Source organism: Taurulus bubalis (assembly GCF_910589615.1).
Source record: "Taurulus bubalis genome assembly, chromosome: 9".
Lineage (NCBI taxonomy): Eukaryota > Metazoa > Chordata > Actinopteri > Perciformes > Cottidae > Taurulus > Taurulus bubalis.
This window is the reverse complement of record NC_136597.1, coordinates 613,749-637,741: the sequence shown is the minus strand read 5'-3', so window position 1 is coordinate 637,741 and position 23,993 is coordinate 613,749. Positions and strand designations below refer to the sequence as shown.

At 44.8% G+C, this 23,993-nt stretch overlaps 1 protein-coding gene across 1 annotated transcript in view; it reads left to right on the top strand.

Moving 5' to 3' along the window:
* The window catches only part of LOC306741973 (polypeptide N-acetylgalactosaminyltransferase 18-like), a gene marked incomplete at both ends in the record, with an annotated part of 74,253 nt that overhangs the window by 46,743 nt on the left and 3,517 nt on the right, over positions 1 to 23,993 (top strand). The window contains 4 exons of the mRNA XM_079224313.1: positions 3,008 to 3,122; positions 16,593 to 16,778; positions 17,374 to 17,511; positions 18,921 to 19,016. Coding sequence (XP_079080439.1) covers positions 3,008 to 3,122; positions 16,593 to 16,778; positions 17,374 to 17,511; positions 18,921 to 19,016 — 535 coding nt within the window. The remainder of the gene's footprint in view (positions 1 to 3,007; positions 3,123 to 16,592; positions 16,779 to 17,373; positions 17,512 to 18,920; positions 19,017 to 23,993) is intronic.

Below are 23,993 nucleotides of genomic sequence, written 5' to 3'. Positions count from 1 at the left end.
AGGCCCCACCCACCGGAGTGCTTCTACACTCGCCTTAAAGGCCCGCCCCCCCAGAGTGCTTCTACACTCGCCAAAGGCCCGCCCCCCCAGAGTGCTTCTACACTCGCCTTAAGGCCCCACCCCCGGAGTGCTTCTACACTCGCTTTAAGGGCCCGCCCCCCGGAGTGCTTCTACACTCGCCTTAAGGGCCCGCCCCCTGGAGTGCTTCTACACTCGCCTTAAGGCCCCACCCCCGGAGTGCTTCTACACTCGCCTTAAGGGCCCGCCCCCCGGAGTGCTTCTACACTCGCTTAAGGGCCCGCCCCCTGGAGTGCTTCTGCACTTGCCTTAAAGGCCCGCCCCCCCAGAGTGCTTCTACACTTACCTTAAAGGCCCGCCCCCCCAGGAGTGCTTCTACACTCGCCTTAAGGCCCCACCCCCGGAGTGCTTCTACACTCGCCTTAAAGGCCCGCCCCCCCAGAGTGCTTCTACACTTACCTTAAAGGCCCGCCCCCCCCGGAGTGCTTCTACACTCGCCTTAAGTGCCCGCCCCCCGGAGTGCTTCTACACTCGCCTTAAGGGCCCGCCCCCTGGAGTGCTTCTACACTCGCCTTAAAGGCCCGCCCCCCCAGGGTGCTTCTGCACTCGCCTTAAGGGTCCGCCCCCCGGGTGGCTTCTGCCCGTCTACATTGCCCCCCCCCCCCGCTTAGTTTGTTTCCTGTTTTATTTTGAAATTTCCTGTGTCCTCTGTTCACTTCATGCCTTGGTGAGTGTCTGCCCTGCCCCTAAGTAAACCCCTCTGTGTCAAATCACCTGACCTCCCCAGTGTATTTAAACCCTGTTTGTCAGTGTCGGTCCGTCTGTTTCTATCCTTGCGTTGTTGTTGTTTTTTTAGTTCAGTAAAGACCTTGTTTTTGCAGCCGACTACCGAGTCTCGAGTCTGCATTTTGAGTCCTGCTCCCTGTGGGTCCCAGTCCCTGACGGTGTCTAAACTCTATTTGATCATTTATATCACTCTTTTTTCTATTATCATGCTGGTGAAAACTGAACAAACAAGATAAATGTACTAATCAAAGAGAGCTGCCTGCATAGATATTTTCTCAGAGAATGGTGCTGTTACTTCTACAACATTCACAAAGTAAAAAGTAGGCCGGGTGCCTCAGCTAGTGTAAAAGTATCTCTGGAGTCGAGCCAAGTTTCGGTTCAAAAAAGCATGTCCAGCTTATGATCTGTAATGAGGTCACTGACAAGATCTCACATTTAGGAAAGCACGTTTTAAAATGGGCTCATTGAACCCAGTAGCTGACACTCGGTGAGGAAGAGGCATGATGGCGGTCCGCTGACCTGAGAGCAGTTTTCTGTGAGATAACCTTTGATCGCCTCACAACGACTTAGACAGGATGGGTTGGAATATGGAAACGGATGAAGAGGATGTCTTTTGTACAGGTCCTTTCTGGGCCGATTTCAGTTGCAATTGAAAAGTTAAAAAGCCAACGCTGAGCACTGAAAGGAAAGCTTAAATTTGAATAACCTTTCCAAAATGAGCCGGTAGCTCCTGCTGCTATTTATGAATGTAGTGCGCTAAGGTCTAATGACAGAACCCCTTAAGCTTCCTACTGGTCCCCTGCCCTGTGATGACCTCCAGAGAATCTGGAGTCAGACCAATGATGGATCCAGCCGTTTTGAAAAAGGTATTGATCCCGTTCCTTTCCACAGCTGTAACGCTGCCACCCCCAACACACAGCAGCAGAAAAACAGCTTGGTCCCAAAGTGGCATAATATTTATACAAACATATTTTTTTGTTGAGCAATATGTGAAACTACTTTCTAATTTGAATAAAGAAACGTTATGAAGACACTTCATATCTGTATGTGTTATGTTTGTCTAGTGTGACTCACCCTTTGCTCTTTTGTTCTCTCTTGTATACTTTCCCAGGTATTCTGAATATTCTTTATGTTCTTTTGTTTAAAACAAAAGAAAGAAGGCTATTTTAATATAAAATATCAAGACGCCGCCTCTTGGTTTACCATCGGTCCGTCTGTTGTTGGTCACCAGCCGTCTGAACATCCATTTGTTCATCGTAAACTGAAACTGCTAGCAATTATTTCGGCATTCTTTTAATTGTGTCAATTTCCTAAAATAGATGGACAAGCAGCTTTTCCACACGTAATTTAAGGACTAGCAAGGACTAGCAAGAAAACAGAAGGTCATTGCAGCTGCAGTTATTGGTGGAGTTAAGCATGAAACATCCACATATGCGTTACACTGACTAATGAAACCACTGACCGTGCAGCTGATTTTAGAATCGCCCCACTTCCCCCATCAATAGATGTAGTGTAAATCAGAAACAGTTAAATCCCTCCAGGTTTGCTGGATGACCTCAACATAATAACTCAGATGTGTTGGTGAGAGACTGAGCATGAGAAGTGGATGACGTGTGTTATGGAGCTCACAATATGTCTTTATTTCATGGATCTGAAACTACATGTGAAACTCCATTGCTTGCTCTTCACATCGTCTTTTCAATATACTGCAGTGTAAACAGGATGTTGTTGAGATTGAGCAGTACAATATAACTCTGTATGTGATGAATGTCATTGCTCTGTTATCTGGAGGTTGTAGAGGAAAGGATCATTCATGCATTCTGGGTTTCAGGATAGTTCTGTCAATCCACAGGTCTAGTCACCAAAACAAGCATTTGTTGGGGTGGTGCTGTGTTTTATTTTGATAAGAAAATATGTGTGGGACTGACAGCATGACGACTAATAAATAAATGTCCACAAAATATCCTGAATGTGTTGTGTTGGGTGAAAGACTCATTTTGCCAGCACACAAGGTACTGCATGCATAGAGAAAGGGAGCGGCTCATGTCAGAGCATCACAGCACACTTAAACAAGTTGCCCCCTGTGGGCTAAGTGTGGTTTGTGTGTGTCTTATTTCATCATTTGCATGTTAACTCCCTATTGCTGTGCATTGTCTAAACACTAAATACATTCTACTTTGTCTCCCTTGATCCTCTATTTTAGGAGCCCTGCTCTGATTGGCTGCTTTGTGGTCGACAGGAAGTACTTTGAGGAGATTGGCCTGCTCGATGAAGGCATGGAAATATACGGTGGAGAAAACGTGGAGCTGGGCATCAGGGTGAGTCGGCTTGAGAGCTTCATGGAGCAGCAGCTCTACATCACAGCAGCTCTACATCACAGCAGCTCTACATCACTGCAGCTCCTTCAGTTCCACCTGTTCAAGTATCACAGGACAGCACAAAGCATTTCTGCTTGAAAAAAGATGCAATACACAGCGCTTTGCCATCAGGGTCTGATTTAATATACAATATATACGCTTCAGTTCATGAACTTACACTTATATTATTTCATATTTAATAAATAACTTTATGCTCATTTTAAATATATATTTTAAATCTCAAGTACAAGTCCCCCCATTTGAGAACCACTGTCCTAAGCTATACACTGTAGAGGCATGAACTGAAATATGAAGTTAAGCAGACATACAGAATGATAACGACCTTTCCTTTGACAGAATGTACATGAGTTATTGCGTCTGACTCAAACTGAGCTCATTGCTAATGATGTCACAACTACCAGATGTGATTTAATGTTAATGTTTAATTTGTTTTAATATCAAATGAAGCTACATTACCTGACATGTATTATATTACGATCAATTACATTTGTCTTTCATTTCTTTTGTTGCATTTCTGGCAATAATTAGCATTAACAGGATTGAAATCTTTTTTTAGCAAGCTGATGAAGTTTGAAAGTTTTTTGTTCATGTCCACCTGGTTGGGTTTGCATTCACTCTTTAATGTTTAAATGTTTTGCATCCTGCTTTTGACCGTTATTGTGGCTAGCCATTTTGGTGCCCTAAGCATAACTCCTTCATGCGCCATTGTCATAGGTCTTGTGTCTGGTCTTGGTGTGGACGCAGCATAAGGATTCATAATCTTGTACAAATTGATTTCCATATGTATGCATGAGGTGCAGTTTCTCCACAAGCTTCATACCCCAGCTGTGAGCAACATCATTCTGACTGAATCAGTTTGGGTCAGTCATGTTGCCGTGACTACAGGAACTGGTTCAGACCAAACAAGCAAATGACACTCATCATATGAATTATGGTGCACAAAATATTTCCTTTGTAACAGTTGAGGGGGGTTTCCCCCGCTGTCTGCATGTGAGGGGGTGACCGGCTAGAGGCAACACAAGGTCAACGACATCAGCCAGAGTTATGACCTTTCTTTACTCTGAATGCACTCTGCTGGTGTCTGTCAAAGTCAGAACCTGACATGAAACATAACCCAGACACACACAAACATTAATGATGCTAACGCAACACAGACAGTGTTCTGGTTCATATTTGCGACATGACCCTGCAGGAGAATGCGTTTTATTTCAAGTGAATATAACTTTTGGAAAGGACTCAAAGACGAGTAAAAGCTATTATTCTCTCTCCTCCTTCACTTCATCTTCTCTCCATACTTCCCCCTCCATCTCCCTCTGCTCTGTTTAATGTGTCACACTCTGAATCTTCTATTTTTCTTCCACCTCTATCTGTCTCATTGTCTCTGGCTGTGCACACCCACACAGTCATGGATTGTTACGCCTGAAGAATAGCTCCTCGTACTCTCACCCGTGTTGTTAATCCTTTCTAGAGAATATTGAGGTGTTTTTGAGGGAGTGTGTATTATCTCAGTTGTGTTCTAGTGTGCTGCTGCCTGGGCGCAGGCCAGCTGTGTTGTTCTGTGGAGCTCCTTGCTATGAAAGGATGCAGCAAACGAGTCGGGATTATATAGGGTTATATAATCTCTCTCTCTCTCTCTCTCTCTCTCTCTCTCTCTCTCTCTCTCTATATATATATATATATATATATATATATATATATATATATATATATATATATATTATCAAAACACACAACGTGCAGGATGGAACACAGAGAAGTGGTGAACGTCTTCAGTCAGCGTTCCAGCTCTTTCCTGGCCGGTGCACTGAATGAGGAACACAGTGCACTGAGTCTCATGAAGATCAGGTCACTCACTACTTATTACTTTACATGTTGACTACAGTCAACATGTAAAGTAATGTAATAGTGGCATCTAGAAAAGACTCCATTACCTGGTGAAGATGGATATGTGCTTTTTGTGGAACATGTGGAGTTGAAACGGTTGAAACACAGTGGTGACTGAAACACAATGGTGACTGAAACACAGTGACTGAAACACAATGGTGACTGAAACACAGTGACTGAAACACAGTGATGACTGAAACACAGTGGTGACTGAAACACAGTGGTGACTGAAACACAGTGATGACTGAAACACAGTGGTGACTGAAACACAGTGGTGACTGAAACACAGTGACTGAAACACACTAGTGACTGAAACACAGTGGTGACTTAAACACAGTGGTGACTGAAACACAGTGACTGAAACACAGTGATGACTGAAACACAGTGGTGACTGAAACACAGTGACTGAAACACACTGGTGACTGAAACACAGTGACTGAAACACAGTGACTGAAACACACTGGTGACTGAAACACAGTGACTGAAACACAGTGACTGAAACACACTGGTGACTGAAACACAGTGACTGAAACACAGTGACTGAAACACAGTGACTGAAACACACTGGTGACTGAAACACAGTGACTGAAACACAGTGACTGAAACACAGTGGTGACTGAAACACAGTGACTGAAACACACTGGTGACTGAAACACAGTGACTGAAACACAGTGACTGAAACACACTGGTGACTGAAACACAGTGGTGACTGAAACACAGTGGTGACTGAAACACAGTGGTGACTGAAACACAGTGACTGAAACACACTGGTGACTGAAACACAGTGGTGACTGAAACACAGTGACTGAAACACAGTGGTGACTGAAACACAGTGGTGACTGAAACACAGTGACTGAAACACACTGGTGACTGAAACACAGTGACTGAAACACAGTGACTGAAACACACTGGTGACTGAAACACAGTGGTGACTGAAACACAGTGGTGACTGAAACACAGTGACTGAAACACACTGGTGACTGAAACACAGTGGTGACTGAAACACAGTGGTGACTGAAACACAGTGACTGAAACACACTGGTGACTGAAACACAGTGGTGACTGAAACACAGTGGTGACTGAAACACAGTGACTGAAACACAGTGGTGACTGAAACACAGTGGTGACTGAAACACAGTGACTGAAACACAGTGGTGACTGAAACACAGTGGTGACTGAAACACAGTGGTGACTGAAACACGGTGGTGACTGAAACACAGTGATGACTGAAACACAGTGACTGAAACACAGTGGTGACTGAAACACGGTGGTGACTGAAACACAGTGATGACTGAAACACAGTGACTGAAACACAGTGGTGACTGAAACACAGTGATGACTGAAACACAGTGACTGAAACACAGTGGTGACTGAAACACAGTGGTGACTGAAACACGGTGGTGACTGAAACACAGTGATGACTGAAACACAGTGACTGAAACACAGTGGTGACTGAAACACAGTGACTGAAACACAGTGGTGACTGAAACACAGTGGTGACTGAAACACAGTGACTGAAACACAGTGGTGACTGAAACACAGTGACTGAAACACAGTGGTGACTGAAACACAGTGGTGACTGAAACACACTGGTGACTGAAACACAGTGGTGACTGAAACACGGTGGTGACTGAAACACAGTGATGACTGAAACACAGTGGTGACTGAAACACAGTGACTGAAACACACTGGTGACTGAAACACAGTGGTGACTGAAACACACTGGTGACTGAAACACAGTGGTGACTGAAACACACTGGTGACTGAAACACAGTGGTGACTGAAACACAGTGACTGAAACACACTGGTGACTGAAACACAGTGGTGACTGAAACACACTGGTGACTGAAACACAGTGGTGACTGAAACACAGTGATAACTGAAACACAGTGACTGAAACACAGTGACAAACATAGTGATGACTGAAACATAGTGATGACTGAAACACAGTGACTGAAACACAGTGACTGAAACACAGTGATGACTGAAACACAGTGATGACTGAAACACAGTGACTGAAACACAGTGATGACTGAAACACAGTGATGACTGATACACAGTGACTGAAACACAGTGATGACTGAAACACAGTGACTGAAACACAGTGGTGACTGAAACACAGTGGTGACTGAAACACAGTGATAACTGAAACACAGTGGTGACTGAAACACAGTGACTGAAACACAGTGATGACTGAAACACAGTGACTGAAACACACTGGTGACTGAAACACAGTGGTGACTGAAACACACTGGTGACTGAAACACAGTGGTGACTGAAACACACTGGTGACTGAAACACACTGGTGACTGAAACACAGTGGTGACTGAAACACAGTGATAACTGAAACACAGTGACTGAAACACAGTGACAAACATAGTGATGACTGAAACATAGTGATGACTGAAACACAGTGACTGAAACACAGTGACTGAAACACACTGGTGACTGAAACACAGTGGTGACTGAAACACAGTGACTGAAACACACTGGTGACTGAAACACAGTGGTGACTGAAACACACTGGTGACTGAAACACAGTGGTGACTGAAACACAGTGATAACTGAAACACAGTGACTGAAACACAGTGACAAACATAGTGATGACTGAAACATAGTGATGACTGAAACACAGTGACTGAAACACAGTGACTGAAACACAGTGATGACTGAAACACAGTGATGACTGAAACACAGTGACTGAAACACAGTGATGACTGAAACACAGTGATGACTGAAACACAGTGACTGAAACACAGTGATGACTGAAACACAGTGACTGAAACACACTGATGACTGAAACAGTGACTGAAACACAGTGATGACTGAAACACAGTGATGACTGAAACACAGTGACTGAAACACAGTGGTGACTGAAACACAGTGACTGAAACACACTAGTGACTGAAACACACTAGTGACTGAAACACAGTGACTGAAACACAGTGACTGAAACACAGTGGTGACTGAAACACAGTGATAACTGAAACACAGTGACTGAAACACAGTGACAAACATAGTGATGACTGAAACATAGTGATGACTGAAACACAGTGACTGAAACACAGTGACTGAAACACAGTGATGACTGAAACACAGTGATGACTGAAACACAGTGACTGAAACACAGTGATGACTGAAACACAGTGATGACTGAAACACAGTGACTGAAACACAGTGATGACTGAAACACAGTGACTGAAACACACTGATGACTGAAACAGTGACTGAAACACAGTGATGACTGAAACACAGTGATGACTGAAACACAGTGACTGAAACACAGTGGTGACTGAAACACAGTGACTGAAACACACTAGTGACTGAAACACACTAGTGACTGAAACACAGTGACTGAAACACAGTGACTGAAACACACTGATGACTGAAACAGTGACTGAAACACAGTGGTGACTGAAACACAGTGATGACTGAAACACAGTGACTGAAACACAGTGATAACTGAAACACAGTGATAACTGAAACACAGTGACTGAAACACAGTGACAAACATAGTGATGACTGAAACACAGTGATGACTGAAACACAGTGACTGAAACACAGTGACTGAAACACAATGGTGACTGAAACACAGTGACTGAAACACAGTGATGACTGAAACACAGTGGTGACTGAAACACAGTGGTGACTGAAACACAGTGATGACTGAAACACAGTGACTGAAACACACTAGTGACTGAAACACAGTGGTGACTTAAACACAGTGGTGACTGAAACACAGTGACTGAAACACAGTGATGACTGAAACACAGTGGTGACTGAAACACAGTGACTGAAACACACTGGTGACTGAAACACAGTGACTGAAACACAGTGACTGAAACACACTGGTGACTGAAACACAGTGACTGAAACACAGTGACTGAAACACACTGGTGACTGAAACACAGTGACTGAAACACAGTGACTGAAACACAGTGACTGAAACACACTGGTGACTGAAACACAGTGACTGAAACACAGTGACTGAAACACAGTGGTGACTGAAACACAGTGACTGAAACACACTGGTGACTGAAACACAGTGACTGAAACACAGTGACTGAAACACACTGGTGACTGAAACACAGTGGTGACTGAAACACAGTGGTGACTGAAACACAGTGGTGACTGAAACACAGTGACTGAAACACACTGGTGACTGAAACACAGTGGTGACTGAAACACAGTGACTGAAACACAGTGGTGACTGAAACACAGTGGTGACTGAAACACAGTGACTGAAACACACTGGTGACTGAAACACAGTGACTGAAACACAGTGACTGAAACACACTGGTGACTGAAACACAGTGGTGACTGAAACACAGTGGTGACTGAAACACAGTGACTGAAACACAGTGGTGACTGAAACACAGTGGTGACTGAAACACAGTGGTGACTGAAACACAGTGACTGAAACACACTGGTGACTGAAACACAGTGGTGACTGAAACACAGTGGTGACTGAAACACAGTGACTGAAACACAGTGGTGACTGAAACACAGTGGTGACTGAAACACAGTGACTGAAACACAGTGGTGACTGAAACACAGTGGTGACTGAAACACAGTGGTGACTGAAACACGGTGGTGACTGAAACACAGTGATGACTGAAACACAGTGACTGAAACACAGTGGTGACTGAAACACGGTGGTGACTGAAACACAGTGATGACTGAAACACAGTGACTGAAACACAGTGGTGACTGAAACACAGTGATGACTGAAACACAGTGACTGAAACACAGTGGTGACTGAAACACAGTGGTGACTGAAACACGGTGGTGACTGAAACACAGTGATGACTGAAACACAGTGACTGAAACACAGTGGTGACTGAAACACAGTGACTGAAACACAGTGGTGACTGAAACACAGTGGTGACTGAAACACAGTGACTGAAACACAGTGGTGACTGAAACACAGTGACTGAAACACAGTGGTGACTGAAACACAGTGGTGACTGAAACACACTGGTGACTGAAACACAGTGGTGACTGAAACACGGTGGTGACTGAAACACAGTGATGACTGAAACACAGTGGTGACTGAAACACAGTGACTGAAACACACTGGTGACTGAAACACAGTGGTGACTGAAACACACTGGTGACTGAAACACAGTGGTGACTGAAACACACTGGTGACTGAAACACAGTGGTGACTGAAACACAGTGACTGAAACACACTGGTGACTGAAACACAGTGGTGACTGAAACACACTGGTGACTGAAACACAGTGGTGACTGAAACACAGTGATAACTGAAACACAGTGACTGAAACACAGTGACAAACATAGTGATGACTGAAACATAGTGATGACTGAAACACAGTGACTGAAACACAGTGACTGAAACACAGTGATGACTGAAACACAGTGATGACTGAAACACAGTGACTGAAACACAGTGATGACTGAAACACAGTGATGACTGATACACAGTGACTGAAACACAGTGATGACTGAAACACAGTGACTGAAACACAGTGGTGACTGAAACACAGTGGTGACTGAAACACAGTGATAACTGAAACACAGTGGTGACTGAAACACAGTGACTGAAACACAGTGATGACTGAAACACAGTGACTGAAACACACTGGTGACTGAAACACAGTGGTGACTGAAACACACTGGTGACTGAAACACAGTGGTGACTGAAACACACTGGTGACTGAAACACACTGGTGACTGAAACACAGTGGTGACTGAAACACAGTGATAACTGAAACACAGTGACTGAAACACAGTGACAAACATAGTGATGACTGAAACATAGTGATGACTGAAACACAGTGACTGAAACACAGTGACTGAAACACACTGGTGACTGAAACACAGTGGTGACTGAAACACAGTGACTGAAACACACTGGTGACTGAAACACAGTGGTGACTGAAACACACTGGTGACTGAAACACAGTGGTGACTGAAACACAGTGATAACTGAAACACAGTGACTGAAACACAGTGACAAACATAGTGATGACTGAAACATAGTGATGACTGAAACACAGTGACTGAAACACAGTGACTGAAACACAGTGATGACTGAAACACAGTGATGACTGAAACACAGTGACTGAAACACAGTGATGACTGAAACACAGTGATGACTGAAACACAGTGACTGAAACACAGTGATGACTGAAACACAGTGACTGAAACACACTGATGACTGAAACAGTGACTGAAACACAGTGATGACTGAAACACAGTGATGACTGAAACACAGTGACTGAAACACAGTGGTGACTGAAACACAGTGACTGAAACACACTAGTGACTGAAACACACTAGTGACTGAAACACAGTGACTGAAACACAGTGACTGAAACACAGTGGTGACTGAAACACAGTGATAACTGAAACACAGTGACTGAAACACAGTGACAAACATAGTGATGACTGAAACACAGTGATGACTGAAACACAGTGACTGAAACACAGTGACTGAAACACAGTGATGACTGAAACACAGTGATGACTGAAACACAGTGACTGAAACACAGTGATGACTGAAACACAGTGATGACTGAAACACAGTGGTGACTGAAACACAGTGATGACTGAAACACAGTGACTGAAACACACTGATGACTGAAACAGTGACTGAAACACAGTGATGACTGAAACACAGTGATGACTGAAACACAGTGACTGAAACACAGTGGTGACTGAAACACAGTGACTGAAACACACTAGTGACTGAAACACACTAGTGACTGAAACACAGTGACTGAAACACAGTGACTGAAACACAGTGGTGACTGAAACACAGTGATAACTGAAACACAGTGACTGAAACACAGTGACAAACATAGTGATAACTGAAACATAGTGATGACTGAAACACAGTGACTGAAACACAGTGACTGAAACACAGTGATGACTGAAACACAGTGATGACTGAAACACAGTGACTGAAACACAGTGATGACTGAAACACAGTGATGACTGAAACACAGTGACTGAAACACAGTGATGACTGAAACACAGTGACTGAAACACACTGATGACTGAAACAGTGACTGAAACACAGTGATGACTGAAACACAGTGATGACTGAAACACAGTGACTGAAACACAGTGGTGACTGAAACACAGTGACTGAAACACACTAGTGACTGAAACACACTAGTGACTGAAACACAGTGACTGAAACACAGTGACTGAAACACACTGATGACTGAAACAGTGACTGAAACACAGTGGTGACTGAAACACAGTGATGACTGAAACACAGTGACTGAAACACAGTGATAACTGAAACACAGTGATAACTGAAACACAGTGACTGAAACACAGTGACAAACATAGTGATGACTGAAACACAGTGATGACTGAAACACAGTGACTGAAACACAGTGACTGAAACACAATGGTGACTGAAACACAGTGACTGAAACACAGTGATGACTGAAACACAGTGGTGACTGAAACACAGTGGTGACTGAAACACAGTGATGACTGAAACACAGTGACTGAAACACACTAGTGACTGAAACACAGTGGTGACTTAAACACAGTGGTGACTGAAACACAGTGACTGAAACACAGTGATGACTGAAACACAGTGGTGACTGAAACACAGTGACTGAAACACACTGGTGACTGAAACACAGTGACTGAAACACAGTGACTGAAACACACTGGTGACTGAAACACAGTGACTGAAACACAGTGACTGAAACACACTGGTGACTGAAACACAGTGACTGAAACACAGTGACTGAAACACAGTGACTGAAACACACTGGTGACTGAAACACAGTGACTGAAACACAGTGACTGAAACACAGTGGTGACTGAAACACAGTGACTGAAACACACTGGTGACTGAAACACAGTGACTGAAACACAGTGACTGAAACACACTGGTGACTGAAACACAGTGGTGACTGAAACACAGTGGTGACTGAAACACAGTGGTGACTGAAACACAGTGACTGAAACACACTGGTGACTGAAACACAGTGGTGACTGAAACACAGTGACTGAAACACAGTGGTGACTGAAACACAGTGGTGACTGAAACACAGTGATGACTGAAACACAGTGACTGAAACACAGTGACTGAAACACACTGGTGACTGAAACACAGTGGTGACTGAAACACAGTGGTGACTGAAACACAGTGACTGAAACACACTGGTGACTGAAACACAGTGGTGACTGAAACACAGTGGTGACTGAAACACAGTGACTGAAACACACTGGTGACTGAAACACAGTGGTGACTGAAACACAGTGGTGACTGAAACACAGTGACTGAAACACAGTGGTGACTGAAACACAGTGGTGACTGAAACACAGTGACTGAAACACAGTGGTGACTGAAACACAGTGGTGACTGAAACACAGTGGTGACTGAAACACGGTGGTGACTGAAACACAGTGATGACTGAAACACAGTGACTGAAACACAGTGGTGACTGAAACACGGTGGTGACTGAAACACAGTGATGACTGAAACACAGTGACTGAAACACAGTGGTGACTGAAACACAGTGATGACTGAAACACAGTGACTGAAACACAGTGGTGACTGAAACACAGTGGTGACTGAAACACGGTGGTGACTGAAACACAGTGATGACTGAAACACAGTGACTGAAACACAGTGGTGACTGAAACACAGTGACTGAAACACAGTGGTGACTGAAACACAGTGGTGACTGAAACACAGTGACTGAAACACAGTGGTGACTGAAACACAGTGACTGAAACACAGTGGTGACTGAAACACAGTGGTGACTGAAACACACTGGTGACTGAAACACAGTGGTGACTGAAACACGGTGGTGACTGAAACACAGTGATGACTGAAACACAGTGGTGACTGAAACACAGTGACTGAAACACACTGGTGACTGAAACACAGTGGTGACTGAAACACACTGGTGACTGAAACACAGTGGTGACTGAAACACACTGGTGACTGAAACACAGTGGTGACTGAAACACAGTGACTGAAACACACTGGTGACTGAAACACAGTGGTGACTGAAACACACTGGTGACTGAAACACAGTGGTGACTGAAACACAGTGATAACTGAAACACAGTGACTGAAACACAGTGACAAACATAGTGATGACTGAAACATAGTGATGACTGAAACACAGTGACTGAAACACAGTGACTGAAACACAGTGATGACTGAAACACAGTGATGACTGAAACACAGTGACTGAAACACAGTGATGACTGAAACACAGTGATGACTGATACACAGTGACTGAAACACAGTGATGACTGAAACACAGTGACTGAAACACAGTGGTGACTGAAACACAGTGGTGACTGAAACACAGTGATAACTGAAACACAGTGGTGACTGAAACACAGTGACTGAAACACAGTGATGACTGAAACACAGTGACTGAAACACACTGGTGACTGAAACACAGTGGTGACTGAAACACACTGGTGACTGAAACACAGTGGTGACTGAAACACACTGGTGACTGAAACACACTGGTGACTGAAACACAGTGGTGACTGAAACACAGTGATAACTGAAACACAGTGACTGAAACACAGTGACAAACATAGTGATGACTGAAACATAGTGATGACTGAAACACAGTGACTGAAACACAGTGACTGAAACACACTGGTGACTGAAACACAGTGGTGACTGAAACACAGTGACTGAAACACAGTGGTGACTGAAACACAGTGGTGACTGAAACACACTGGTGACTGAAACACAGTGGTGACTGAAACACAGTGATAACTGAAACACAGTGACTGAAACACAGTGACAAACATAGTGATGACTGAAACATAGTGATGACTGAAACACAGTGACTGAAACACAGTGACTGAAACACAGTGATGACTGAAACACAGTGATGACTGAAACACAGTGACTGAAACACAGTGATGACTGAAACACAGTGATGACTGAAACACAGTGACTGAAACACAGTGATGACTGAAACACAGTGACTGAAACACACTGATGACTGAAACAGTGACTGAAACACAGTGATGACTGAAACACAGTGATGACTGAAACACAGTGACTGAAACACAGTGGTGACTGAAACACAGTGACTGAAACACACTAGTGACTGAAACACACTAGTGACTGAAACACAGTGACTGAAACACAGTGACTGAAACACAGTGGTGACTGAAACACAGTGATAACTGAAACACAGTGACTGAAACACAGTGACAAACATAGTGATGACTGAAACATAGTGATGACTGAAACACAGTGACTGAAACACAGTGACTGAAACACAGTGATGACTGAAACACAGTGATGACTGAAACACAGTGACTGAAACACAGTGATGACTGAAACACAGTGATGACTGAAACACAGTGACTGAAACACAGTGATGACTGAAACACAGTGACTGAAACACACTGATGACTGAAACAGTGACTGAAACACAGTGATGACTGAAACACAGTGATGACTGAAACACAGTGACTGAAACACAGTGGTGACTGAAACACAGTGACTGAAACACACTAGTGACTGAAACACACTAGTGACTGAAACACAGTGACTGAAACACAGTGACTGAAACACACTGATGACTGAAACAGTGACTGAAACACAGTGGTGACTGAAACACAGTGATGACTGAAACACAGTGACTGAAACACAGTGATAACTGAAACACAGTGATAACTGAAACACAGTGACTGAAACACAGTGACAAACATAGTGATGACTGAAACACAGTGATGACTGAAACACAGTGACTGAAACACAGTGGTGACTGAAACACAGTGATGACTGAAACACAGTGGTGACTGAAACACAGTGGTGACTGAAACACAGTGACTGAAACACAGTGACAAACATAGTGATGACTGAAACACAGTGACTGAAACACAGTGACAAACATAGTGATGACTGAAACACAGTGATGACTGAAACACAGTGACAAACATAGTGATGACTGAAACACAGTGACTGAAACACAGTGGTGACTGAAACACAGTGACTGAAACACAGTGACTGAAACACAGCGGTGACTGAAACACAGTTAGTGAAAGACACTGCAATGTGCTTTCACAGCTAAAATGAAAGCATAACAAGAAGTTGAAGTGTAATATTAAGATTTGAATGCATTGTCCACACATGGAGCAGATCCTTGCTTTTAGTACAGCTAAAGTAACACCGACCAATCACAGACGGGTTCATTCTGTGTCCAAACAGATCAACATTTCTGATCGATGTTTAGATCCTTGTGGACTCCATTTGGCATTTAAAGAGGGAGCACATTGCAAGCATGCTTTCCATATCCTGGATTATGTTAATGTTTGAACAAATTCAGTATAACATCAAATACTATAATTTATTTATATAAATAGCAGACAGGGTGGCTCCTATGATACCTTTCATAGCACTTCTACACAGCAGGCTCATTCAAAGGGTTTCCTCCTGTCTTCAGAGAACAGAGATCTGCCCGTCCTGAAGACATCCATTCCTTGTTGTATTGTGAGTCCTTGAAGTCCCTCCTGTGGGTGTGTTTGTTTATAACCCAGGTGTGGCAGTGTGGCGGCAGCGTGGAGGTCCTCCCCTGCTCCAGGATCGCACACATCGAGCGCACCCACAAGCCCTACACGGAGAACCTGACGGCCCACGTGAGACGCAACGCTCTGAGGGTGGCCGAGGTCTGGATGGACCAGTACAAGAGCCACGTCTACATGGCCTGGAACGTTCCACTGCAGGTACACACACACACACACACACACACACACACACACACACACACACACACACACACACACACACACACACACACACACACAGTTTGACTCTTGGAGTGGACTGGAGGACATCCTTCAGCAGGACTGGTGTAGTGGGAATGGGTTGGACTCACAGGGATATGAATATGATGGCTTATGATGAGTGAGTGAATAAACGTCCACAGAGGTGCAGCCAACAAGAGAAGCCCGTCTGCTGTCCTCCACTGATGGCTCAGTAGGGTGGAGGGCATGATGTGTGCAGTCGGGCTGTAATGCTGCGTTCACAACACGTTTCTAAGATGGCCGCCTCGTGTGTTGGTGCTCGTTGAGTTGTTTTTGTCTTAAATACCGTTTTCTGCTGTGCTTCCTGGAGCTCTTTCACCAGAGATGAGCTCATACACATCAACAAGGAAACATCTTAATTCAAACTTTTCTGTTTACTTCTGTGGAATTCCTGGACATTGTCGTCAAAGGTGCGCTCACCTTAACCCGAGGTCCAGACTCCAAAGATGCTTCGCATGCAGATGTGTACCCTGAATCTAAACTCGGACAGGTTTCTATGTGTTTCTCTCTCCAGAAGTCTGGAATAGACATCGGGGACATCACAGAGAGGAAAGCCCTGCGGTCCAGACTCCGCTGCAGACCGTTCAGCTGGTTCCTGTCCAACATCTACCCGGAGCTCCGGTCCTACAGCAACACCGTGGCTTACGGAGTGGTGAGTTCATGGTTAACTTATTTCTCAAGATTCCTGTTCTCCAGCCTTCACCTTGAGTGTATTACATACATGTATCACTATGCTTAGAGAGCCTGCTGTAGGAGCTCCCAGGAACACGTTTACAAAGTCTGGATGCCAGCTCACAGAGACTCAACACCATGTATGTGTACTTCCACTGGTCGCTCCACAAACTCTAGAGCAGAACAAGAACAGGAACTAAGATTAATCTGCCTTTATAGTGGCAGTTTAAATGTGTTACAGCTGTAGGGTTGAAGCAGCGAAAGGGAAGCATCCTAGTGCGATGAGAGACGAGGGCAGTGTGGATGCAAAGTGTGTTACATGATAAGAGCAATGTGTTTAAGTGCTGCAAACGTAATGACTCTCTGTGTGAGACGAGGCAGTGCTGGTGGCTTTGTCACTACATCTGGCGACTTTCCAAATCCTCTTGGCGACTTCTTTCCTGTTGCTGTCTGAGACGTTTCTGGTGTCCTGAGACTGACGTGGAAGCTCGCCTCGTTCTGCAGGTTCTGTCCTCAGCGAGCAGCGGGGACCGTGAGCCTCCAGCTCTCAGGAGCGTCGTACGGCTCCACCTGGCTCCCAGAGCGGTGACCGTGAGCCTCCAGCTCTCAGGAGCGTCGTACGGCTCCACCTGGCTCCCAGAGCGGTGACCGTGAGCCTCCAGCTCTCAGGAGCGTCGTACGGCTCCACCTGGCTCCCAGAGCAGTGACCGTGAGCCTCCAGCTGTCAGGAGCGTCGTACGGCTCCACCTGGCTCCCAGAGCGGTGACCGTGAACCTCCAGCTCTCAGGAGCGTCGTACGGCTCCACCTGGCTCCCAGAGCGGTGACCGTGAACCTCCAGCTCTCAGGAGCGTCGTACGGCTCCACCTGGCTCACGGAGCGGATGTAAATACACGTTTCCTCTCTGGCATAGTCTAATGAATCACCCCGTCCACTGTGAAGACATCTCGTCATCACGTCTCAGTCTAAACTGTACGATCAAAAACACAAATGAGTGGGAATCAAACCCTGAATTGGAGATATACAATTTGATATAAAAAAAACAAGACGACTCAAAACCATTTTCCAAAGCCTTGTAACAGTTCCACCCAAAGCAAGATGCATTCACTCTACAAAAAGGGTTGTATATTATTAAATAGTATTATATTCCTCTCTTACAGCTTCCATAACAATTTAGCAAATTGGCGATGACATCCTCATCAGCTTGGAGCGACCTTCAGGACCGATAGCTACTTTCCCTACAGAGCGGTGGCCCCAGAGAGGCGTCCTCTGCGTTGCCCGTACCTTTTCAGTCTGCCCTCATTCGTCATGTTGGCCTTAAATCACGTCTTCTTACGGTTTCATCAAAATGAGATGATCACCAATCTCTCATCTCTCTCTAATGTTTGCAGTTGAAGAACGATCTAAGAGACGACCTGTGTTTGGACCAGGGCCCGGACAGTGACAACGTCCCCATCATGTACCTCTGCCACGGGACGACCCCACAGGTCAGTCTCCTCTTTGTTCTATTGGGTTAAATGAGGGGTTTAAAGACAGCGTTACATAACATGACATTCTAGTAGCAGAAAGAGTTCTTGATGTCTCTTCATTCTCTTCACCACAAAGTCCAGAGTTAGAAAACATGCATAACATAAGATGTTGTGACATCAGAACATGCTGTAGCCGTTAGATGAGTTGATGTTTCTGTGTGTCTGCTGCTCACCAGCTGAAGCACCACATGGACACGATGTAACTGGAAAGGGTTATTGTGAATAGAACAGTGGCAATTTTGGGATGGGAATTTTAATGAGGCCACAGACTATTCATACAAGAACATATTGTATAATGCAATTCAAACTGTTGAGCAACCTCGTCCTCCATAATCCTTGTGAAGATGTTTCATGTCTTGAAATCCAGTTTCTCCAAAAAGAAGACCTGGAAAGCAGAACAGGGCTTTCTTTATATGTTATCCTTTTGAACTTCTCGTGGTTGAATGATTATTTATTTTTCTCCATCTTTTCCTTCCTGAGATATTGTACATCCAGTAGATGTGTTCCCAGCATGTTACTTCCAGTGTTTCTTCACTAATAAAGTGCTAAGTGGTGGTGCAGTTAGATAGCGTTGCCATCAGTGCAGCCCCTCTCAGTGAGCTGTGTGGCCGGCCTCAGGCCCTGGGGAACCTGCTCACTTTGTCAGAGAAGAGACACGCGTCGAGCTGCACGGCTCCAGGTATCAAACACATAAACTAACGGTGGAGGAAGGGCCTCTTTAATGGGGCACTAAAAACACTTTAAACACCAAGCGAGTGAGACTGCGTATTTCTCCTCTTCACCGCTTTTAAATGCTGTTGGCTGAAGTAAGAATTCCCAGTTTACTGTCTGCAGTATATTCTGCCATAAAGAAGCTTTCATAACCAGAACTAGATGCCCAGCACCTAAAAGACCTCGTCAGCTCATCTCTCTCTCCATCACTGCTGCTCTAGTGATGGAGAGATTGGGATACACATTTTTCCGTCCTTCCCAATACTGAAGGGGGTTCTCCAATCTTCCGATGTTTGGTTCCCCAGGTGCGCCTGGCCCTACACTGAGGTTCCACAGTGACGTTTGGGGTCCTGGTCTGCAGGACTGGAGTCCAAACGACGACACAGTTTGTTGCCTATAAGACAGACAAACAGGCTGTTAGCGACTAAATACAACTAGAATGTATGCAGTATCCATGACCTTGAGTCACAGGCTGAGAAGCTGATGTGTGTGGTTCTGATGAAGAGGAGGAGGAGGAGGAGCACATTCAGAAGGGATCCTCCTCTCGGCCTCTGCTGCTTTGTTGGGGCTGAAGAACCCGTCTTCTTAACCCTGGGATCCAGCAGCGACATGATGCTCATCGGCTGCAGAGCGAACAGCTTCTCCCTTCACCGTCTCCTCAGACTCTCAGACACTGCTGTGCTCTCTGCACTTTGGACGCGGCCCATTTCCTCCTCCACTGCGTGGTGCGTTGATAGAGGGGAATGACTTTTGATCCAGACTCTGACAGCTCAGCGGTGGCGTCATGAAACAGGGACAGCACTTTCAGACATTGTGCAGTAATGTCACACTGTTCTGATGAGTCCTCCGGTTCCCTGAGGTCGTCAACACGCTGGAGCACATGGGATGTTCCACCTCTTGGATCAGCTTCAGTGCTGGCCGGCCCGTTTGCTCCTGCATCTGTCGGCCTCTGCTATGAAATGTTAACAAAAAGTGATTCATTCAATTGTCTGCAACAAAACGGCGTCATTTAGAATTTAGCAATGAAGTAAAGGAATTCCCCTTTGCAGTGGTGCTGCTCTTGAAATAGCCCAATCTGGACTTTGCCCAGAAGTCAGACAACAGTGTTTTGGGCAAGAGCCTTTATGAGTACATTTAAAGCAAACTGAGCTCCTTGGCACAAGCATCCATAAATATCATGGCATTATGACAGTAGCATAATGTCATGAGATCTATCTGTCTAGCAGACTGTGATCATTATCATTACTGTGATCTATCCTCTAGGTTTCAGGGAGCTGTAAGGAGATGAGCTTCAGTCCATTGACAGATGTCGGTTCATTCTCTCTCATTAGTGTAGATGCACGGAAACCACTGAGAAGCGTTTACACAAGCTCAACACTATGGCAAGCCCTTTAAACATGGAATCAGTTTTCACAGGTGGAAATGACTTTTTCACATTCAAAAATGTTAATTCAAGATATGTGAGTCAATGGTAATGTTGACTATTTGTAATTAATTTAAAGATATCTACGATGAACATTTCCACTGGGAGGAAATTAAATTGTTATTATCAAGAATTAACATTTTGACTAGTGAGAAACTTATTGTAGATACATTTATATTACATATGGTGATGTTGGCTTGGAATTAGAAATGGTTAAAAAACAATTGTTATCTGCAACATTTGATATCTAGGTGTTTTTAATTAAGCCGTTTTGAGCAAAGATTCCAATAACTCGACCACGGAATGGCCCGAAATGAACCTAAAGCCCCGCCTTGTAATCCTTACATCTCTCTCTCGATCCACCAACAGGAGATTGACAGCACTGTTGGCCAACCAGAATCAGTTTTCTGTCAAACATTTGCAACGATTCGCTGATAAAAAAAAGTATCCCACATGAAAGATCTGACTGAAATAGACCTAGAAATGCTGCTCTGTGCATTACAGGAAGTTAGTCGTCAGTTAGCAATGCAAATACGGCGCTTAAAGACCGGCGCTCTGAGAGCTGGAGAGAACCCAAACGCCGGCACCGGTGCAACGTAACTTCATAATAGACAAAGTGTTCAGAACACACAGGATCACACTCAGAAGTACGCAGGGATAAAACGGGGATCTAACCAGACCAACGGACAGCGGGGCGGGAGCCAAACAGGGTAAATACATTAGACACAGGAGGAAACAATCAGGGACAAGGCAGACAATCACAGGGGCAGGAAGTGCAGGGAAACAGAGGAAACGAGTGGCAAGGACCTCAAAATAAAACCGGAAACTAGAAACGACTCAATATTGTGACATGGTCGTGTTTTTTCAGCAAAAGAAAGTCATATTTATCTGCAGTCGCTTGAATTATTACTTGTGCATGCATGGCTGTGTTGGGTTATGTTTTGCTGATGCTTTGTTGGAGAAGAAATTGAAGGATATCTTATGAATCTGCAGGTTGTCTATTTTATAGAAAGCTATTCCGTTCTGCTCTAGCATGAAGCTAACTAGCTTAATATTGATATTTGGTCATTCATAACTTTGGTATTTGAGGTGTACATATTCTTGTAGCTCCGCAGCTAAAAAAAAGTTGTTAAAAGCTCAGTGGCTGGTTTGCAGTGTGACATAGCTCCTAGTTTAGAAATGTCCTGTTCCTGCAAGACTATCCTTCTCATCAGGACCTCTCTCAGTGTTCCATGTGTTCCATCAGGACCTCTCTCAGTCTACTGTTCCATGTGTTCCATCAGGACCTCTCTCAGTGTTCCTTGTGTTCCATCAGGACCTCTCTCAGTGTTCCATGTGTTCCATCAGGACCTCTCTCAGTGTTCCTTGTGTTCCATCAGGACCTCTCTCAGTGTTCCTTGTGTTCCATCAGGACCTCTCTCAGTCTACTGTTCCTTGTGTTCCATCAGGACCTCTCTCAGTCTACTGTTCCTTGTGTTCCATCAGGACCTCTCTCAGTCTACTCTCAGTGTTCCATCAGGACCTCTCTCAGTGTTCCATCAGGACCTCTCTCAGTGTTCCATGTGTTCCATCAGGACCTCTCTCAGTGTTCCATGTGTTCCATCAGGACCTCTCTCAGTCTACTGTTCCTTGTGTTCCATCAGGACCTCTCTCAGTCTACTGTTCCTTGTGTTCCATCAGGACCTCTCTCAGTCTACTGTCCCTTGTGTTCCATCAGGACCTCTCTCAGTCTACTGTTCCTTGTGTTCCATCAGGACCTCTCTCAGTCTACTCTCAGTGTTCCATGTGTTCCATCAGGACCTCTCTCAGTGTTCCATGTGTTCCATCAGGACCTCTCTCAGTGTTCCTTGTGTTCCATCAGGACCTCTCTCAGTCTACTGTTCCATGTGTTCCATCAGGACCTCTCTCAGTGTTCCTTGTGTTCCATCAGGACCTCTCTCAGTGTTCCTTGTGTTCCATCAGGACCTCTCTCAGTCTACTGTTCCTTGTGTTCCATCAGGACCTCTCTCAGTCTACTGTTCCTTGTGTTCCATCAGGACCTCTCTCAGTCTACTCTCAGTGTTCCATGTGTTCCATCAGGACCTCTCTCAGTGTTCCATGTGTTCCATCAGGACCTCTCTCAGTGTTCCATGTGTTCCATCAGGACCTCTCTCAGTCTACTCTCAGTGTTCCATCAGGACCTCTCTCAGTGTTCCATCAGGACCTCTCTCAGCGTTCCATGTGTTCCATCAGGACCTCTCTCAGTGTTCCATGTGTTCCATCAGGACCTCTCTCAGTCTACTGTTCCTTGTGTTCCATCAGGACCTCTCTCAGTCTACTGTTCCTTGTGTTCCATCAGGACCTCTCTCAGTCTACTGTTCCTTGTGTTCCATCAGGACCTCTCTCAGTCTACTGTTCCTTGTGTTCCATCAGGACCTCTCTCAGTCTACTGTTCCATGTGTTCCATCAGGACCTCTCTCAGTGTTCCATGTGTTCCATCAGGACCTCTCTCAGTCTACTGTTCCTTATGTTCCATCAGGACCTCTCTCAGTGTTCCATGTGTTCTCATCAGGACCTCTCTCAGTCTACTCTCAGTGTTCCATCAGGACCTCTCTCAGTCTACTCTCAGTGTTCCATGTGTTCCATCAGGACCTCTCTCAGTCTACTCTCAGTGTTCCATGTGTTCCATCAGGACGTCTCTCAGTATTCCATGTGTTCCATCAGGACCTCTCTCAGTATTCCATGTGTTCCATCAGGACCTCTCTCAGTATTCCATGTGTTCCATCAGGACCTCTCTCAGTGTTCCTTGTGTTCCATCAGGA